General features: G+C 43.7%; 1 protein-coding gene and 1 long non-coding RNA gene across 2 annotated transcripts in view; both read left to right on the top strand.

The window, feature by feature from the left end:
- Window positions 1-6,305: 6,305 nt before the first annotated feature.
- Window positions 6,306-7,332, top strand: CTXN3 (cortexin 3; the record flags this gene model as incomplete). Its single annotated transcript, XM_081930836.1, has 1 exon — window positions 6,306-7,332. The coding sequence occupies one exon, from the start codon at window positions 6,306-6,308 to the stop codon at window positions 6,597-6,599; it is 294 nt and encodes a 97-aa protein (XP_081786962.1). The 3' UTR covers window positions 6,600-7,332.
- A 6,075-nt stretch (window positions 7,333-13,407) lies between these two features.
- LOC309380711 overlaps window positions 13,408-22,264 on the top strand; it is a 147,466-nt gene continuing 138,609 nt past the window's right edge. Inside the window, exon 1 of the long non-coding RNA XR_014173063.1 lies at window positions 13,408-13,522. This is a non-coding gene — a long non-coding RNA (uncharacterized lncRNA). The remainder of the gene's footprint in view (window positions 13,523-22,264) is intronic.

Genomic DNA, 22,264 nt, shown 5'->3' with positions numbered 1-22,264 from the left:
ATGACCTGGAAGCTGTATGCCAGCTCCCTCAGCCAGTAAAGCGAGATGAGTGCTGCAACCCCAGAGTCGGTCAAGACTGGACCTAATGGTCAGGGGTCCCTTTCTTTTTACCTTAAGGAGAACCCAGTCCTAGGAAGGCTTCAGGGTAGCCTATGGATCTTGCTTAGCATGAATCCTGAGTTATTAACCTATAGGTTTTCCCTACAAGTCTTCTAATGAAGAAAAACTTGCCCCTTCTGCAGAACTTAAGAGGTTCTATTGGCAATCATGCTGCATGTATACATTCTGTTAAGTAACGTAAATAGAAGAATAAATGATCAGTGGCCATGGAATGTTGGGGAAAGAACACGGGAAAACAGGGAGGAGGGAGAATCGGATGAATTGTCTTGGAAAGGGGCTACTTTACTGGCATTTTGAATAAAAGCACTTTGCACATGGCAATCTTTCTTTGGAGTCCAGCCTTGTGCAGAACATGCAGCACACCCTGGTCTGAAACAGCACATGTGATCCTCTAAAAGTCTCCAGATCAAAGCTTCATGGATGTGGCTCCTCTTTGCTAATAGATGCCGGGTTGGCAACGTTGTCAATATGTTTGGTCCTCTCCTGCGGAGAAAAAGCAGATCAAATCCAGCCAAATAAACCTCCTAGGAACAGAGAGCACAAGGTACCAGATTTATGAGAAAGAATAAAATGTGCCTTGATGAACAGCGGGGCATCTTAGTCACCAGGTTTATTTATCTTCTATTAGCCTGCAGTATTAACGTATAAGTTTTCCGCACAAGTCTTAATGAAGGAGTGCGTTTCAAAGTCACTGACTGTATGAATATTTCCATTGGCTAATGCACGATTGCAAGGTGGCATCTGAAAGGCAGATTACTGACAGCAATCAATAGAGCACAAAAGCAATGTATTTCTTTGTTTATTTTGCATAGATATGGGGAATGCCCTGTGATTTTTTGATTATTTCTCTGTACTCCTTCTGAATGTTAATGTTTTCTGAAGATTGTTTCAGACAGGCTGTTAGGTTGCTGTTACTCACGGAAGCAGCAGCGAGCGAGGAGTTGCTGAGGCAGAATTCACATCATGGCTTGGGTCAAAGGAACGAGAGGATATGTCAGCTAATTGCTGCCTAACACAATCAGAATTTGTGTGTGTGTGTGCTTTGGAGACCAAGACATACTCGGGTCCTAAGCTTTTTTTCAATCCAGTTCCACAGCTTGGGCTGTTTGCCTAATTTTCTTTATGCCTTGGAAGACCAGCAACAAAGAATGGGGACAAAACTACCTGTAACTGCTGCCGTAGAACGTGGGCTAAGTTTTCTCTCGACTGGACGAAGGTACTTCTATGACAAAAGCTGAACTCCCCAACTGCCTCTTTCAGCTTATGTGTATAACTTGATGTGAAACAAAGGCTCCCTGGAAACGGTAAATATTGCAGAGAGGACTGCGTGTTCCTTTAAAAAAATATATCAGCTGAGCAGATTTACTGAGAAACAAAGACATATTAGATCTAGAAGCATTAAGAAGAAATTAGAAATCAAAGTATATTTTTGAGCTGTTGTTTATAGATTCAGAAATGATGGTGAGTTTTTGCGGGGACGTGTTTCTTTTATGTGCTTTGTTTTGTTGTAATTGACTAGTGCCTGGAAAATCAAGCTTTAAACCAAAAATGTCTCTATCTTTTTTAAAAACACAACCTTTTGGTATTCGTTGTTCTGCTAAACCTATGGCTGCAATCCTAAGAATGCTTACTTGGGAGTAAGCACCATTGAACTCAGTGGAGCTTACTTCTGAGTAAACAAACATAGCATCAGGTCGCACATACCATAAAAATAGAGTTGTGTGCTGCGTGGATAAAATCATGCAGAATGACAGGTGGAATTAAAAAGCAGCAGAACCTTTAAAAATATGTTGAGCATCATTAAGAAATTGTACAGTATGTAATTTTGTTGACGGAGTTTCTTTCTAGGGTGTTATTGGAGTAACGGCTAACTGCGATTAAAGGTTTGTTCTCTACTAGCCATGCGAATGTTCAGTAATTTCTTCCTTCCAAACTATTTCAAAGTAGTTCTTGAGAAGTGTTCACATTTATTTATTTAAGAGGTCATTTCCTGCCTTTTGATTCTAAGGTCCCCAAGAGGGATGACCTGTACTTTATAAAATAAATTTACTGTTCAGGGACTGATTTGCTGAAGATTGTGATGATGAATCTCACGATACACAACAAAGTTCATAAACAAGCTAGTGCTTGTTTCCTAAAAATAAATAAAAAATGTTTAGTGGTACTCTCATTTTCCTACTCATATTGAAATACTGCCCCTCAAAGAGGCCAAACTTAGATTCACAAAATGCTTAGGGGTGTGCATCCCCCCAGGAAAAAAGCGCGTAACAAAACTGCTTTTAACCAATTCTTCAGAGCCTGATGTCTGATACAGTACAGATTGGTTTAAAGCATCACTGCCTAGAATGTATGGAACGACACTATAATTGGAAATCAGATATAAGCCTTCGTGTTTGTATCTTTAAAGTATTGTAAGAAAAAAGTGTGTTTTCCCTGATTTGGGGTGACTTGGGAGTCCCCTTTTGTCTCGACAGTCCCCTGCGCTCACAGGGCAGAATTGTGCTATTAAGCCAAGTGTTATTTGCAAGAAAGCACAGAGCCAAGTGTAAAACCGAAAAATTAAGCAAGGGGATTTGTGTAGTGGACGGAGCAGCACTTTCCCCTGTCCTGTGTGGTAAATGTGACCACTCTTAATCTAAAACCTCAATCCTTTTGGAACGCATCAACAACATGAAAGGCTATTATATTATCTCTGAGAATTAAAGAGCACGAGGATAGATGCAATGGTTCTAGTTTATGGTTTGATTTAAAAAAGAAAGATATCTGAATAGTAAACAACAGCAACCACCCAATTTGCATCCCAATTATACACAGCAATATTTTATCCTCATAACAACACGGAGAAGTAGGTTAGGGTGAAAATTTAGGATTTGGTCAGCCTGCCAGTAAACAGGGAACAACAGGTAGAAGCCTCTCTACATGGGCCAAATAGAATTTCAACAGGATAGTTAGCTTGCACTGCCTTGCCTGCCAAATGGACTGAAATGTTTAAGAGCATGTTTTAAATTAGTTGTCTTTTTTTGCAGCTGGCAGTTCAATTTTGCTGCAAGGAAATATACAATGTTTTGAGAACTGTGTTGTATGGTTGTATTATAACATATATATATAGAGAGAGAGAGAGAGAGGGGGGAGGGAGAGAGAGAGAGAGTTGTCCAGTAGCACCTTAGAGACCAGCTAAGGTGCTACTGGACAATTTATTTATTTTTTTACATATATTTCGTCTGTGTCAGACCAACGCGGCTACCTACCTGAATCTATATTTTTATTGTGAGTTGGCCTGGGAAAAGTTTTTTGATGCGTAAGTTGCAAACAAAAATACAAACATACCATGTGTAACAGAAGGGTTTGATTCAAATAGCTAGGAGCCACCTTTTTTACTTTTACATTAACTCCAAAAGGCCACGCTCCTGCATATTTTTCTCACATTCTTACTCCATGTGTTCTTTTTAGATGCTTCTCTTTTAATGCCTTTTTATACAGCACTATGTAGCTCTGTCCCCCAACCGTTCATCAGAACACTTTTGGTCTCCTACTCCCTTGTAGGCTTCCTCTCCTTTGTATAAAAGGTAAAGGTACCCCTGCCCGTACGGGCCAGTTGTGTCCGACTCTAGGGTTGCACGCCCATCTCACTTAAGAGGCCGGGGGCCAGCGCTGTCCGGAGACACTATCGGGTCATGTGGCCAGCGTGACGAAGCTGCTCTGGCGAGCCAGCACCAGCGCAGCACACGGAAACAACGTTTACCTCCCCGCTAGAAAGCGGTACCTATTTATCTACTTGCACTTAAGGGTGCTTTCGAACTGCTAGGTGGGCAGGAGCTGGAACCGAAAGACGGGAGCTCACCCCACCGAGGGGATTCGAACCGCCGACCATGCGATCGGCAAGTCCTAGGCACTGGGGTTTTACCCACAGCGCCACCAATGTCCCACCTCCTTTGTATAGTGTACAGTTATACCTCATGTTGCGTCCGCTTCAGGTTGTGTGTTTTCATCTTGTGTCCCGTGGCAACCTGGAAGTACCAGGATGGGTTATTTCTGGGTTTCGCCACTTGCGTATGTGCAGAAGCACTAATTCACGCTTTGCGCATGCACAGAAGGGCCAAGTTGTGCAGCACGCCTGAACAGACATGGCGCTTCAAATTGTGGGTTTTTCACATTATGGACAGGCCTCCCGAACGGATCCAGTCCATAACTCAAGGTACCACTGCACTCTCTTTACTTTGGTCGAATACCATCTTCCAGCTACCCCAATTATTTCTCTATCCATTATTTCTCTACCCTACCCTATCCCACAGGTCTCTGCTTCCTAATATCTCAGCTATGACCCATTGTACTTTAGTTCCCAATCTTCCCAGCTTCTTACTCCATTTGTAGAAAAGCATAAGACAAGGTCATGTTGGATCAAAAGCCCAGCTCTGCTTCCAGTAGTAACCAGGGAGATAGATGCCAGATTTTCCCCATTTTCCACATTCCACGCTGCTCTGGCCAGCGGTGTTTATCAAAACACTCAGAACAGGAGTTATGGCATTCTTCATTTTGCATTACTAACACTGTTAATTCCACCAAATCTTCAAAAAAAGGCCAACCAAACAACAAAATATACTTGACTGAATCCGAGTGATCCCTGCTCTCACAATGGGTGGGGGGGGCAGATTTATTGCACCACCATAATACAAGCCCTTCCCTTGGTTCTTAGAAATATATTTTTGGACAAGGAACTACAGAGTGAGAAGAACTCTGAGCAAATAACTCAAATAAGGAATTGCTTTCAGACTCAAAGTTCAAACACAATCCCTTTTATGCATTTGGAAGTCAACTCTAAACATTGTTCGGGATTAGTCCTAACCAATTTTGTATTTCTATAAACTCTGTATCCAATTTAGTTAACTTCCAATTTGCCCTTTGCAAAACCTCATTTGTTACTTCAGTGGAATTAACTTTTGCTATCTTTCCTTATGCCGGGGCTGCCATATGTTCAGAATTTCCCAGATGTAGCCAGGATTCGTCTGTCAACAATGGCGTCTGGGCTGAATTTTCAAGAATGGTTTAAAATGTCTGGGAAAACCTGGGCATATGGCAGCCCTTCCCAATGTCCATGTCCGGATTTTCACTTTCTGAAATATAGCAACCCTACCTTATGCACCCTGTAATCTTAAAAAGATGCAGCATGAATAAATTGTATTGTTATTGCTATGTTGGACACAAATGGGCAGATTGGCTGCTCTTGTCTAGAACAATGGGGGGGGTATTGAGTTGCTTTTATTATGTATTTGGTGCTTTTAAATTGTGATTTTATGTTGTAAATGGCCTGAGACCTCCAGGTATAGGACGGTATACAAATTTAATTTAAAAAGTAATAAATAAACTGACTGGAATGTCACCCGTCACACCTATCTGCTAGGACTTGGGATGAGAGCATTTCTATCTATCTATCTATCTATCTATCTATCTATCTATCTATCTATCTATCATCTATCTATCTATCTATCTATCTATCTATCTATCTATCTATCTATCTCTATCTATCTATCTATCTATCATCTATCTATCTATCTATCTATCTATCTATCTATCTATCTATCTATCTATCTATCTATCTATCAATCATCTTTCTATCTATCTATCATCTTTCTATCTAATCTATTTTAACATATAAATTATAAAATGAACCACAAAACTTATCACTTATACAATCTTTTAAAGACTTCCATTAGCACCTCTGATGATCCACCGTTTTAACCACTTCTTATGCAGTACTTAACTTTATATTGCCTTTACATCTCTTAACAAATCATCCTTCCCCTTCTCCATTTTGCAATACTTGCAATAATACTCCTCACAAAACTTCTTGCAAACCTACAAATGTCGTCTGATCCTCACAAATACTTTTCAAGTAGTCTATAAATTTACTCCAGTCTTCCGTGAATTTCTGGTCCCGCTGGTTTTGAATCCTTCCTGTTAGTTTATCTAGTTCTGCATAGTCCATTAACTTCATTCTCCATTCTTCAATCGTCGGTAATTCTTCTTTCTTCCATTTCTGCCTGGTCTAGGGTCACAAAGAAATGTTTCTCTCTTTGCATCTTCAGAGCCTTGACATCCTAGTCAAGACAGACTTACTTATACTTTCGTTTCTCATCGCTTCAGTTTCAGGTAATCAAGGACCTGCAAATGATTCTTACCATGCCCTGATGATGAAAAGAAGAAGATTGTGGGATTCCTTTGTTCCTCTTTCCTGGAGAATGGATGGCGAGCCCTTCACCTCTGCTTTCTTCTCTTCTGGGAATATTCCCGCAGAAACCGGCATCACCCTGGAACAGAAAACAACCTTTGTCTTTGTCGTTTTATTATTCATTTTCCTCGGAATCCTCATTGTCCGGTGTTTCCGGATTCTCCTAGACCCCTATAGGAGCATGCCAACCTCTACCTGGGCAGATGGACTCAACGGACTAGAGAAAGGACAATTTGATTATGCCCTGGCTTAAAAACCAAGGATGCAAAAACTTTATCGATAAGTCTCTGTCATGTGGAACCCGTTTCTCGCACGGGCGAAAATATTAAGGCGTTGTTGTTTTTCAACAGCTGTAAGGCAGGTGTGGGGAATCTTTGGCCCTCCAGATGTTGGTGAAAAACGTGGTCAATGTTTATGCTTGCTGGAGCTGTAGTTCATCAACAACTGGAGGGTCAAAATTTCCCCACAGCTGCTGATGGGAAACCAGCAATTTCCTCCAAGAAGAAAAGATGGAAATTTTTCGTATTCAAAATTCAGCTATGGGTATACAACGCACACAATATCTTTTAGCTCAGACAGCACTTTGATTTGCAGCTGCCTTATTTCTAAAAGGAGATGGCTCTTCCCTCTCTCTCCCCTCACCTACCTCCAAACCTTTAATGAGCATATTTAAAAGCAAGCATGTGATTTTTGTGGCTTGTGTGTGGACATTAGGTAATGTTTTTCGAGCACAGGCAAAAAAATGTATTTCCACTCCACTTGTCCCTCTTACCAGAAAGGTAAAGATTTCTCAGCAACCTTAATTAAGATAGCTTCAAGGGCTGATTTCAGTGGAAAATACGGCTCACTCACAGTACAACCTTGATTAGGAAACCATGACTGAAATCATAGATATAAATCAGGAGTGCCTTTCCAAGTTTGAAGGTATATAATCTGCTTCGTTTCAAATTATGCTAGGTTCTTTTAGGTTTGTTTCATGTTGGGTCAGCTGTAGCAATTTTAGTTAAACTCACTAAATTTTCTTTGTTTTTTGTTTTAAATGCACATGTGCTCCCAGTACAGTGGTACCTCGGGTTACAGATGCTTCAGGTTACATACGCTTCAAGTTACAGACTCCGCTAACCCAGAAATAGTACCTCAGGTTAATAACTTTGCTTCAGGATGAGAACAGAAATCATGCTCTGGTGGCGCGGCAGCAGCAGGAGGCCCATTAGCTAAAGTGGTGCTTCTGGTTAAGAACATATTTAGATTAAGAACGGACCTCCGGAATGAATTAAGTACTTAACCTGAGGTACCACTGTAGTGCTGTTTGGACAGAGTTTTAGGGCAGGAGTCTAGAGCCAGACTCAACAGAATGAGCAGAAAGGCCCTCTGAATGCAAAAGAGTTGGCTTACCCCATTTTGAAGTAAGGGCTACTCCAAATTTCTTTTTTATTGCATATTCATGATTATTTGTGCTCATCTGTGCTCAGAAGGATGTGTCCATTTGGTTCTTTCAGTTTCGCATACTGGATTGCACCATATTAAGAGCTTATCCGAATCAGAAGTTGGTTTCATGGATGCATCCAGCATTAGGAAGAAATAGACAATTCACAGCAGTTGAGGCTTGTATGAAATGCCCCCATGAAGGCACAACTACAGCTCATACATTCAGGTTGGTGCAATCAGTTTCCATTCACACTGTAGATCAGGGGCATAGCGTGGGTTGCTGTTGCCCGGGGCAGGGCAAGTGTTTCACCGCCCTGGTGGACTGGGCAGCAGTCAGTCTCTTTGCCAACCAGCATCTAATCAAGGGAGTCTTTCCTTACAAGCTAGGCCCAACCTGGGATCAGAGAAAAGACAGAGAAATATGAAGCCAGGAGCACTGCTGTCAACTTGCCCTCCTGTCCTTTCAGCAAGGCGCTCTTGCAGTGCTTTCCTGTCTTCCTCTTCCTCCTTCCTTAGTGGGCAGTGGTGGCTCCCTCCCTCCCTCTCAGCTGGCCCAGTGGTAGACCACGCGTGGGTGTTCCTTCACTGGCCACCAGGAGAAGAAGACACTACTTCCACCCCAGCCCCTTCCAACGACCAGCCTGGGTGCGGTTTGCCTCCTCACAGCTGCTGCCTCAATGAGGGAGCCTGTTGTGGGCGTCCCTGGTTGCACCCCCTCAGAAATTTGTGCCCGGAGCCATGGCCCCCCCCCATGCTATTCCACTGCTGTAGGTTAACTATGTGCTAAAGGGGAACACTTGCACAGTTCATCTTAATACAGCTGAATTACCACAGCAGTTGTGAATCAGAGTGGAGCGTTCTTACCATTCAGTTTTCATTTTCTGGGCTTCCAGGGAGGTCAATGGGATCCTGTGTACCTGGCTAGAAACTTAAGGTGCAAATGCATCATACAGAACAATCTTAGACATGTTTACTTAGAAGCAAGTATTACTGAGCTCAATGGGATTTACTCTGGATTAAAAGGGAGAACTGTAAGCCCTAGGCAACTGCACAAACACAATGCTGTCATCTTGAATTAACAATAGTAATAGTTGCTATCTTTCTCACTGGACTTACGCAGAATAGCACCAACAGATCTAAGTCCCCATTATTTAAAACTCAGCTCCTAAAATTCACGAGGGGATTAGGAGATTGAGGCACACGCACAACTGGCTGCCAACGGATTTTATTCTTGCCCCAGTCATAACTCTCCTTGCTCATGATGACCTTCCTGAACTGATGCTCCATCTTTCATTCTCCTCAACTTCCTCCAGTCTCTGGTCACCAGTGATTATATTCCACCCCCAGGTCCTGCAAGTCTGAATAATGCATGCCCCTCAACTTCCTAGAATAGCAGGCAAATCACTATGGCAATACATCTTCCTTCCTTCCTCCCCCTTTGTCAGGATTCAGAAAGAAAATCTATGGATATTATAATTTCATTTATCATATAAATCCTAATAATGTAATATCCATGGTTTCTTCAGTGACAAAGGCTAAACATTTAATGGATTTATTGGCATGCTTCATGTAAGTGGTGATTTAAATTCCAGAAAGCAACAAATTTAGATGCAAGACAGAATCATTTTTCCTGGATAGAAAACAACATGAATTTATTTATTTTTACACTGTAGCAAGGCTCCAGCAAATATCTGCACATCTGCCCAGCTTAGGAAGAAATCAAATCTATTGATTAAAAGCGTGCTGTACATGATAAAGGCAGATGTTTCATTGCTCACCTTTAGATTTGCAAGCATGCTAGCAGTTTGCTTGACAAATATGTCAAACCCCATGCATTGAGACCATCCTCTTCCCTGCTCCTTCCCCACAAGGATTCCAGTACTGTGCCTGCATTCTGACATACCAAAATATTAGGTACGTTTGTCACCCAGCTAATGGTCAATGGTGGACTTCCACCATCATTCAAGGTCTCTTTATATTTCCACCCTTTAGAAGTGGAGGAGGCCTCATTGAACTTGACAGTCTTCCTTGTCTTTGACAGGGCCACTTATCCTTCCTTTCATCCATAGCTTCTTGCTCATACCTATTGATATTCCAGACTTTCTTAGGCTCTACACCCCTTCATTCCTAGAGGCACTTATTTTCTCAAGGCTCAGACAGTGGCATAGCGTGGTTTGCTGGTGCCTGGAACATGCATGTGCACTCCGGGGGCAGAGGGCGAATGGAGTCTGCTGTGACAGCCCAGGCCTCGCCGCCAACCACCGCTGGAGCAACTCCCCCCATTGGACCCAAACAAGGCCACGCTGCACCACCTGCCTACCGCCTGACCATCTGAGGAACGCGCCAAGTGGGGAGCAGGCGAGCACTGGCCAGGCAGCCATTCAGGGGGGATGGGGATGTGGTGGTGAGGCTGGGCCCCTGGCAGCAAGTGTGATGGCCTGGGATTCCGATTCAGAGGCTGAACCAGAGGAATCCCAGCCTGCACAGGAGTCCCTGCCTCCAGGGCCGGCTGAACTGGGGCAAGGCCTAGATTCTGAGGAGCCTGCACCTGTGTCAGATCCTCAGGAGCAGGCACCAGGTGAAACCATTCTGGCCCCAGAGGTGCTTGAGGACTCAGTGTCTACAGGTGAGCCTCCTCCGGGGCCCAGTAACCCTTCGGCCTCTCCTGAACTGCAGAGGCTTAGGGCAGAGAGGCGAAGGGAACTGGTTGCTCCCAGGAGGAGTGCTCGCCTTAAGGCCAGAGGAGGCGGGGCTCCAGGGGGCCGGGGCCGCCCCTGGCCTTAGAAGAAGATAAAGGTCAGTCAGCCCGGTCCCAGGTTGCGGGAGCAACGTCGTTGTTGGCTTCAGACCTTCCAGTGTTCCTGTTCCCTGCCCAGCCTCCTGCTCCTGACCTTCCAGCGTTCCTGTTCCCTGCCCGGCCTCCTGCTCCTGACCTTCCAGCGTTCCTGTTCCCTGCCCGGCCTCCTGCTCCTGACCTTCCAGCATTCCTGTTCCCTGCCTGGCCTCCTGCTCCTGACCTTCCAGCGTTCCTGTTCCCTGCCTGGCCTCCTGCTTCTGACCTTCCAGCGTTCCTGTTCCCCACCCGGCTCCCTGTTTTGGACCTCGCCTCTCATCTTGTGAACTTGGACTACGGTAACGGTACCTTTCCCCCGGGACCAGCACAGTAAGCAGGGAAGGGTGAGGAGCTGGGGACAGGGCCTGCCAGGACACGCCTGGGTGGGATCACCACAGAAGCTGGCGCCTGCTGTCCAGCCAAATGAAAGGTGGTTCTTTCAAAATGAAATTCAGAAGTGATGCAAAACACAAGTGAGTGAGAAGATTAAAGATTCTATTCTAAGCAGCAAGCATTATATACATACCGAGCAAGCACTTCCACCTGCCACTTGGAAGCCCTCAAGAAGCAGCGAAGTGACTCCACCAGGTAGCCTCAGTTTGCACGGCCCCATGGCCGTCAGTCCATGCATGGGCTTCTCAAAAAAAACTCTGCCCAAAGCCATCCAGTTTATAGATAGCTAGCCTGTGTGGCTTGCCCAAATGACTGCATGCAGATCATTCATTACTGGCTATGTGCATATCATTCATTAGCCAACCCCTCCCAATGCCTCACTTTCTCAAAACAATGTCCAACATCAAAGAAGGTACCCACCACTGTCACTTCCTTCCAACTGGTTAGGGCATTAAAGGCTGTTCTCATGCCATCAAAGAACTTAGCAAGAGATAAGAAGGGCGGGGAACAGAGGCAGGAGGAAGAACCATGTTAGATCACGAAGTCCTCAATAAACAATTTATCTTCTGGATAGATTGCCCATACACCTGCATGGGGGCACCTGGTTCGTGCTCCCTCAAAATTGTATGCCCAGGGCCACAGACCCCATGTGCTCCCCACGCCATGCCCCTGTGCTCAGATATTGTCCATAGGATAACTGGCTGGCAGCTGAATGTATGAACCGGCACCATGGGAACACAGAGTGTCTCTAAAGTCACATATAAGTTGTACCCAGCATGGACAATCTGTGATGGACAATTGATATATTCAAGCCATACAGACACAGCCGAAGGTGTATGTATGAACTAGCCACATACTTGTAAGCATGCTTAGACTTTTAAGGTCTTATTTGATTCTCGCCATTGGAGATAAAGCTATCTGTCCAATTATTAAAGTGCATTAGTGGGACATGTCCTTCAGAACCACAGTCGATTAGGAAATCATTTGTCAAAACTGGATGCAGTTTATAATTTAATCAACCTGAAATTCTTGTGCTGTCTGTCGGGACAAATCTCTCTGGGTGGATCTACACGCAGGAAAAACACACACTATAAATAAGTCAGAAATTAAATCGTTAAAAGAAAAGGGGAAAAAACATTATGGAAAATCATGTAGAATTTTTTTACTCTCTGGCACCATCTGGTGTTGCATGGTTACAAAACATTCAAAACACTGCTTCCTGACTAATGTAGCTGAGTCCCCAGTGTGTGATCTCTCTCTCAGAAAATATGTTGCGTAGGGAACATGTCAGATTAGAGAGTTGTGATATTGACTCAATTGTACAATCTGTCCATGGGTTCTGTGACTCAGTCCTTCTTGACACTAGGGAATTTTAGCAAAAACAATCTCACACTTGCTACCGGTTGCACTAGCAGAATCCCTCGTGCATCTATGAGACCTGCCCAAAAATGTTATATGAAAATAAACTTACAATGCAATCCTATTCATGTCTACTTACATGTTAGTCCCATTGAGCTCTATGGACTTACTCGAGCAATGATGAAGAACTAGATCAGTCCAGAGAAGTGGCCAACTCTCCTTGGATCATTTTGGCAAGTGGGTGGGCTCGCATAGCTCTGATCTTGTCATTACTTCACCCATTCCCTTCCCAGTAAGGGACGCTGCCACTGGGAGCTCCATCCCACTGGGCAACCCACTCTTGCAGTTGATTATTCAATATCATGAGTGCCAATTTCCATTCTGAAGTAGCATACTCCACACACAGGCAAACCACCACAGCAAAGGAGAAGAGGCCTTTCTGCTCCAAATCTGGTTTAAAAATAAATAACCAAAAGGAGGGAGAGCAGAGTCTCTGAAATTGTCCACCAACAATTAAAAGGTAAAGGACCCCGGATGGTTATGTCCAGTCAAAGGTGACTATGGGGTTGCAGCGCTCATCTTGCTTTCAGGCCGAGGGAGCTGGCGTTTGTCCACAGACAGCTTTCCGGGTCATGTAGCCAGCATGACTAATCCACTTTTGGCACAACGGGATGCCGTGACGGAAACCAGAGCACACAGAAATGCCGTTTACCTTCATGTTGTAGCAGTACCTATTTATCTACTTACACTTTGACGTGTTTTCTAACTGCTCACCCCGTCACGGGGATTCGAACCGCCAATGTTCTGATTGGGAAGCCCAAGAGGCTCAGTGGTTTAGACCACAGCTCCACCCGTGTCCCGAATAAACAAGCACACAATCACTGATAGGCCACCCGCCATTGTGAGGCTCAAAGCAATGAAGGTGATGCCTCCCCACCTGTTGCCATTGGCTGTGAGTTTCTTGTGATGTCACGAAAGCACTTGGCAACTGAGTGGATATAAAGACAGGCCAAGGGGAAAACCCTTTTCTATTTCCAGCAGGACACACCTGGCAATGGATGTGACATTCAGCACTGCCCAGGTTTCTTCCACTTGGAGGAGGCAAAGTGGTGATTGGAAGGAGGCAATCCTCTGGCAGTGGGATGCTTTGGAGCGATAATAAGGCAAGTTTGCTTCCTTGAAGGCTGCTGGCCACCCGTGTCCCTATAAAAATTAGCATTCAGACAACAGACTAAGTACCAGGTCACCTGATTACAATCTTCTCCAGTCTGTGGAGATGCATTTCTATTTAAATCTGTGCCCTCTTTTGGATTTTGGGGTGGGGTGTGATGTAGTTCCTCTGTTTTGGCAATGCCACTCTACATCTCAGTGGGAAGTGGCCCAAGACTTGGAAGGTCAGCATCCAGGCCAGGGCAAATGAATATCTCAAAGATTGCTCTTCCCAACAGATAATCCCATCAGCTGATACTGCTGGGCTGCTTGAAATTGCAGTAAGAGACACCCGAAAACGTCTGCTGCTAATAGATCGGATCATATCTGATGAGAGGCTTATATTGCTTTTGGCCAGCCGTTGCTGCTGTCCAGAGAATAAAAATAAATTTCAGAGATATGGCTATCAGAGAGTCCGTTTCAAGATGAAAACCTGAAATTGAAACTTTAAAAACAATGAACGTACACCCAATATACCAAGGGGGTTTTCATTATGGCCACTGACTGCCAAATCAGAAATAATTTTTGCACAAATTATTGAGGTGACCACAGCATAGAGAGCATCCCTGCGGGCCACATAAGGATCAGTATAGCTGCTAATGGAGAAACTGACTCAACAGGGAATTGCAGTGCTGAAAATCCTAGGAAGCCATAACACTTTGCGATTTGGAGAGTGGTCTCCTGTTACAGGAGGCACATAAATGTTATTGTTCTGTGCAAGTGCGTACCGTTTTATGCACTTTTATGGGATGCCACTGACAGTTTGGCGAGAGATGGTATATTGTCCTGCTGGCAATTTCCAAATGCTTTTATGTGCTATAAAGAGGATATTTGAGTGCAATTCCCCTCTGCCTGATAACAAAGATGTATATATGTATTTGTGTGTCTGCAGGTCTGGTAGCTGACCATTAAATATCTTTATTAGCAATATGGACAAATAGCAGCAGCTGATGTCATGTGAATTCAAACAGGAAGAATACGCTGTCAAATGTGATTGTTTGCTTCCTCAGAGAGGGATACATGTGTGGGTCATATTTTCTCTTTTTTAAAACAAAAAAACATGTTAGAAATACGTATAAGCCCCATTAGAATCTTACTATTTAAAATACATATATTGTTGCAGTGGAAGTTTTTAATGTTTGATGTTTTATCGTGTTTTATCGTGTTTATATTCTGTAGGGAGCCGCCCAGAGTGGCGGGGGAAACCCAACCAGATGGGCGGGGTATAAAATAATATATGATGATGATGGTGATGATGACATCTATTGCATGATGTCACCAATCCATGTGGAAGTAGCTATATAAGAATCAGAAGCTCAGGTAGACAGCATGGTACTATTCAGATATCTGTTGTGCTCTGATTCCTGTCGTGCCAACCAGCATGTCCAATGTTCAGAGAAGGTTGGATTGGAGGCATCTGGAAAATACCACTCTGACTACTTCTGCAAGACTGGAGAAGGCTCCTGAACATTTAATGGTTATCCAACTTTAGGAAGGATAGGTAACATCACCCTCACAGATACAATATAATTTCATAAACCGCCAAATGTCCAGAAGACCGCCATGTCCTGCGCAGTCTAAAAGGTGGTGCTCCTACCAGCTGGGCAACTGATGAGTCATCTGAATTGAAGTCCTTCTCAAGTCTGCACCCTGAAACAGAGGACATGCCACCAGTCTCGCATCAATTTCAAATCAAGGACTAACACTGAGAAGGACAGGAATGGTAAGCCTTTCCCACCCCATTTAGCTAGGCTGAACCAGGGGTGAAGGAAAGGCACTGAAAGGGCTGAAATGCATATTCCCCCCCCTATAATTTTTATTAAATTTTCTGTTTTACATTTTAGAGTATTCATTTAAACAAGTACCAGTGACTTCCCTTCTTCTCATTCCATGGTTCATTTTGCATACCATAAATCCCTGCATGCTTTAGATCAACTAAACCATTCAGTATTCCATTATTACAGCCATCAAAACTTATTTACACTGTTGAATTTATCTGAATGCTGCCCACGTTTTCAAGTGTACACAATTCCCCCCCCCACATAATCAACAAAGGTTTTCCGATCTTCTCTAACCGTATGTTCTTCTTGTTCTCGTATTCTATATGTTAAGCCTGCAAGCTGCTCATATTCCATCAGTTTAAGTTGCCATTCTTCTTTAGTTGGGACCTTGCTCGTTTTACATTTTTGGGCTAATGAAACACAGGCCGCACTAGTGGCATACATATGTAAATAACCCTTTTTGACACCTGAAATGCATACATTCTTAACTCGCTCTGCGGATAATGTCTGACCATTTGGAGATTGGCTAACGTTTCCGATGGGTTAATGTTAGAACTTCAGGAAAACCAAGTGGATTCAGTATTAAAAAACCTGGACGCTTCCCACTCCCCAAAAATATTAACTTTATTGAACAAAAGCAGAGCAGCTGCATCCATCCCACTATTCCCCTATTCATTTTCATACAGGATGTGTGAGGGAAGGAGGAAATTGAGTGAAAAGCAGAATTGTGCCAGAATCATATCTCCATAAAAGCTTTACATCATGAGTCTACGTTTGGCCTTCGGCTAGCGACTGACAGAGGAAGCTCAACAGTGGTTTTAAAATACCCCATGAGCAATTAGTTGTTTCAGCAGAAATTCGGCACAATTGAGGTCTCTGAATTCACACAGAGCTACGGAAGATGAAACAATAGAAACTGGGGTAGAGCACTATCAGGTTCAGGCAGAGTACCATTGCATTCATCTCCGGTTTGGGTGCTTCCCATGGGCATCTGGTTGGCAGCTGTGAGAACAGGATACTGGACAAGATGGGCATTACCTACAAAACTTCCATCTTCTCCATCAATAACCTGCAAACACTTCATATAAGGCTTGGTAAAGGTAAAGGGACCCCTGACCATTAGGTCCAGTCATGGCCGACTCTGGGGTTGCGGTGCTCATCTCACTTTATTGGCCGAGGGAGCCAGCGTACAGCTTCCAGGTCATGTGGCCAGCATGACTAAGCCACTTCTGGCGAACCAGAGCAGCGCACGGAAACGCCGTTTACCTTCCTGCCGGAGTGGTACCTATTTATCTACTTGCACTTTGACATGCTTCCGAACTGCTAGGTTGGCAGGAGCAGGGACCGAGCAATGGGAGCTCACCCCGTTGTGGGGATTCGAACCGCTGACCTTCTGATTGGCAAGTCCTAGGCTCTGTGGTTTAACCCACGGCGCCACCCGTGTCCCTAAGGCTTGGTAAAGATGCTCAACTGCAATAACATCTAACAGTGTAACCTATATTCACAAGGAGGTCCCATTGAGCTCAGTGAGGAGGACTCCCTATCAAGTGATGGCCTAAACTTATGCAATAGTAATTGCCCATTAATACATTTTATACTGACCCCTATTTCTTGAGAATTGCCTCTCATTTTTGCAAATATTCATATGTGATTTTGTATCTTGTGAAGTAGCTTTCAGTTCCATATAAATCTACCAGCATAGAGTCAGGCTGACCCTTCATGAGGCAATTTCAGACCCTCCAAGAGTCCCTATTTTCCAGGTACACCCCTGATTTAGAGAAGCTGCCTCAGTTTCTAATTTGATCCTGGAATGTCCCGCCTTTCCTTGGGATGTCCCTATTTTCATTAGAGGAATATCGGAGGGTATAGAGTGTTATATATATATATATATTTGCATTTTTAATAAGAGACAAAAAAACCACACATCCCCCATCCCCTTCCCTCCCCCCAAGTGTGCAAATTTCATACCAATCTTGACATTCCTGGTGATTCCCCTTCCACCCTTTTCCTGGCTTCTTTATTTTTCTATTCAATCACATATTCCACATTTTTAATCTTCAAATTTCTTCCTCTGTAAAATTTCTGTTAATTCCTATTCTGCTGGATTTACTCAAGACCTGCTAAGTTATTTGCTTGTTTATACTGGTTCTTAAAATACTCAATAAACATTTCCCAATCCTCTTCATATTCTTTATTGTCCTTTTCTCTTACCCTATTTGTTATGCCTACCAATTTGGCATATTCAAGCATTTTAAACTACTGTTTTATTCTGTATGTTTATGCTGTAAACCATCCTGAGATCTTCCAATTAAGAGCAGTATGCAAATTTAATAATAAATGAATGAATGGATGCATGTAAAAAACCAGGGAAAAGGGGTGTGTCTTCAGCATTCGACAGAGTATTATGCAGCTCTTTGGATGAGCTTGGTCCTGTTCCTATCTCTTAGTCTTACCCATTTCACAATCCTGAGCACTGTATCTTGTTGGTTGTTGCCGAGGTTTGTTAGAAGACTCCTGTTTCCTTCACAGAGCTTCATTCTCAGAGTGGTTTAACCATCAATCCCTCTTTGCCAGGGAACTCTTGGGAATTGTAGCTCCATTGGGGGAATAGCGGTCTCCTAACAAAGCTCAAAGGGACGCGGGTGGCGTTGTGGGTTAAACCACAGAGCCTAGGACATGCCGATCAGAAGGTCGGTGGTTCGAATCCCCGCGACGGGGTGAGCTCCCGTTGCTCGGTCCCTGCTCCTGCCAGCCTAGCAGTTCGGAAGCACGTCAAAGTGCAAGTAGATAAATAGGTACCACTCCAGCAGGAAGGTAAGCGGCGTTTCCGTGCTCTGCTCTGGTTTGCCAGAAGCGGCTTAGTCATGCTGGCCACATGACCCAGAAGCTGTAAGCCGGCTCCCTCGGCCAATAAAGCAAGATGAGTGCTACAACCCCAGAGTTGGCCACAACTGGACCTAATGTCAGGGGTCCCTTTACCTTTACCTAACAAAGCTCAACAGTGTGCGGTTCCCAGAATTCTTTGAGGGAAACCACATTATAGTACTGCTCTAAACGCATCCCGCAGATTGGGCCATAATAAAGTTGTTGTCTCCCTTCCTGGAGGGTGTGTCCTCTAAGCTTTTCATGACAGGTTTCATTGTAATAATATGATGAATTATTGGATATTGAAACCCTAATACTAAATGGCTGGTTGCCCCTTCAACTAAACCATCTGAAATCTAATATGCCAGCACAACTAGTTTATGGGCAGCACCCAGATCAGGAATCCCCAAACTTGGCCCTCCAGCTGTTTTGGGACTACAACCCCCATCATCCCTGACCACTGGTCCTGTTAGCTAGGGATGATGGGAGTTGTAGTCCCATAACAGCTGGAGGGCAGAGTTTGGGGATGCCTGACCCAGACAGTCATCTTCAGAGTGCTGCCTGCTGCCTTGTTATGAATGCTAGAAGGCAACGAGAGGGAGCCCATTTTAATTTTCCAGTGGAATTTCCTGCCCAAAATGATCAGATGGGTAAGAGCTCATTTCCCTCCTTCTGCTTCTCTATCTGATTCCTGTACTCGATATTAAATAGATAAGCAAGAAATAAAATGACTGTGTTCTGTGGCCTCAGAGAAATAAAGCCCTGATTCTTTTGGCTGGTAATAAAACATTACAAAGGGGTGAGAGAAATCTGGAAAGGAGCAAAAACCATCTTGACGACGGACGTTTCTGCATGGTTATTAATTTGAAGAGGTTGAGTCAGACTTTGACGACAGTTTTGAATGCGAGGGACTGCCGTATGCACTGTGCACATAAAAGAGGAGCAGAGTGCATCTGAGGATATGCAGACTGCCTTTCCCTTTCAGCGATTACAACAGCAGGTGATGTGGTGGGGGCTGCGTCAGTCACCTGACAGAGAGGTGGAGGAGCAAGGTGAGACCGGCACACAACAAATGTGCCAATCTGGCACTCCTGCCAGTGTGTTTGCACTGCGCTAACCTTACCCCTGCCTAAACCCACTCTATCCTAGGCTGAGCAGCCGGGACTCAGATGTGGGGAGCTCAGCTGAACAGGACAGCTCCATTACCCTGTCTGCTACAGATTGAGTCAACCCCATCAGGCCCTGTTCATCTGAGATGTAGCATCCAGGAAACTTAAGAAAAGACTGCAGATTAGAGAGACTAGTCATCATGGCATCATCTAAATCTTCTATGAGTCCAATTCCTAAAGAGGTCCATCAGGATATTTCTGTCAAGTAGTATTTACGCCAGCTATCGGTGCAGCATAGCAATGAAGCATGTGAAATGGAACAGGTTTAGTTCAACTCTTGTTTCAGGTACAAGGTGATAGGTGGCCTGAGGCAAGGGCCTCAGTCTCCCCATCTTCAGTATGGACCTATTATATTAGGGGGCCATGGTATGGATCATAAAGTTGGAATGTGAAACTTGAAATGCACTTAACAGAAGCTCGTTAACACAGTACAGTGGTACCTCGGGTTACATACACTTCAGGTTACATACGCTTCAGGTTACAGACTCCTCTAACCCAGAAATAGTACCTCGGGTTAAGAACTTTGCTTCAGGATGAGAAGAGAAATCGTGCTCCGGCGGCACGGCGGCAGCAGGAGGCCCCATTAGCTAAAGTGCTGCTTCAGGTTAAGAACAGTTTCAGGTTAAGAACGGACCTCCAGAATGAATTCAGTACTTAACCTGAGGTACCACTGTATAAAGGGATGCGGTTGACGCTGTGGGTTAAACCACAGAGCCTAGGACTTGCCGATCAGAAGGTCAGTGGTTCGAATCCCCGCGATGGGGTGAGCTCCTGTTTCTCGGTCCCTGCTCCTGCCAACCTAGCAGTTCAAAAGCACATCAATGTGCAAGTAGATAAATAGGTACCGCTCTGGCGGGAAGGTAAATGGCATTTCTGTGTGCTGCTCTGGTTCACCAGAAGCGGCTTAGTCCTGCTGGCCACATGACCCGGAAGCTGTATGCCGGCTCCCTCAGCCAATAAAGCGAGATGAGCACCGCAACCCCAGAGTCTGTCACGACTGGATCCCTTTACCTTTACCTTTACCACTGCATACAAAAGAGACTAGACACATATTTAAAACGCCGTGAAAATGCTTTTCCAAAAAGCGTTTTGAAAAGTACATTGAATTTGGCACATCTCACTTTCGCTCTCTAGTGTCACATTTGTATATTGCACTTTACAACGCATTTAAAATGTTTAATTTGCAAGTGTATAGCTGAGTCCTTGGTTCCTATTAGTGCAAGAGCTAAACATAATAAGCCCTTTTTAAAGGCCCTGACCTCATTAACGGCCATGCAGCCAGGTCATTATCTCAATTTGGATTGAGGCAGGCCAAAAAAGAAGAAGAAAAATCAAAATGCAGCATTTCATAAGAAATGTCAGGATCGATCCGGATTGTGGCTAACGTCACATGCACACCGCTTCCCAAACCAGCAGTGGGAACACATTGGATGCAGAGTAAACACTTACCATTGCATCATGCAGGACCATTCGAGAAATGCAAATTCAAGTCCTGATGCAATCAAAAACATATGTTCTGTTCTTTTCCTAAGCAGGCTTGAGTATTTGTTATTGCGTTACTATCACCATAATTGGAAACGGAGAACCTTTGCATATTACTCAGAAGTAAACCTCAGCATTCAGTGGGGCTTACTCGAAAGTCATTGTGCCCAGGTTTACAGGAAAAAACCCACAGATTGTTTAAAGATTAAAGCGCTGCACAAACAATGTGATATTTTCAGGCTACTAATTGACAGAGCATGGGGCTTGTTTTGTTTTGCTAAAGAGATGCCATCAGGTCTCTGTAACCATGACAATAGCCAGAGCAGCAGGTCTCTTAACAAAAATAAAATTTGCTCTTCGGGCGCCTTGGAGAGGCGATCTCTGTTGTTCATGTTGGGAATTATTTGACTGATAGCCATAATGCCATGGAGGAGCTCCAGTTTCTCTTACTGAATAAGCAACCAGGCCGCTGGTGGTTTGGGGTGTTATTTTGTGAAGTTTTATGTCACTGACATCCACTGTTACTATTTCTCTTATAAAATATGTAAATGATAAACAGAACCGTCCCATATATCTTTTCTGAGAAACCCCACCGCTTTCAGAGGGACTTACTCCCAAGTAAGCACACATAGTCTCAATGGATTCCAGATTCAGGGACATCTTCAAAAGAATGGAACGTGGGGAAAACTCACATCTGGTGATCACCACTCCTCACTTTTCAAGTTAAAGAATAACTTCCTGCATCCAGTTTGGGGAGTGGAGAACCAGCAGCTGCCAGCTGTGAACTAAAGGCATGTGTTTTCTTATTTTTTGAAGCCTTTTCAAATTCAGAAAGAGTGAAAAAAAAACCATCTCCAAGCAGTGTACAGAAAACTGAAGTAACAACAGACAACTTGAAATATTAAAAAAATACAATTACATGTAAAGAGGTTACATTAATGCAAAGGCAGCAATGTGTGTGTGTGTAGTTTTTTTATTTATACATTTCATTAATTTTACAATCAATTTCACATTTCAAATTTTGACTTCCTTCCCCCTCTTTCTGAGGTTCCTTAAATTATTTTTTTTACATCTTCTGCATATCCAATATCATTCAACTTGCTCATTTAATTAATGTACTGTAAATCTATACTCCTATGAAACTGCAGGTTATTCCAATAATCCTGCTAATGTTTTTTATCTGTTTACAATTTATCTGTAAAAGTTACAAAAACCATTTCCATTATTTTATAAAAGGTTTGTTGTCTAGATTTCTTATTCTTCCTGTAAGTTGCACCATTTCTGCATATTGCATAAGTTTTTGTACCGATTCGTCCTTTACTGGGACTTCTTTCCACTTTGGGGCAAGTAGCATTCTTGCTGCTGTAGTAGCATACATAAATAAATTTCTATACAATTT

The sequence above is a fragment of the Podarcis melisellensis genome (genome assembly GCF_964234715.1).
Source record: "Podarcis melisellensis genome assembly, chromosome: 11".
Taxonomy (NCBI): Eukaryota; Metazoa; Chordata; class Lepidosauria; order Squamata; family Lacertidae; genus Podarcis; species Podarcis melisellensis.
Note: the sequence above shows the minus strand (reverse complement) of the source record. Positions and strands in the feature narration are given on the sequence as shown.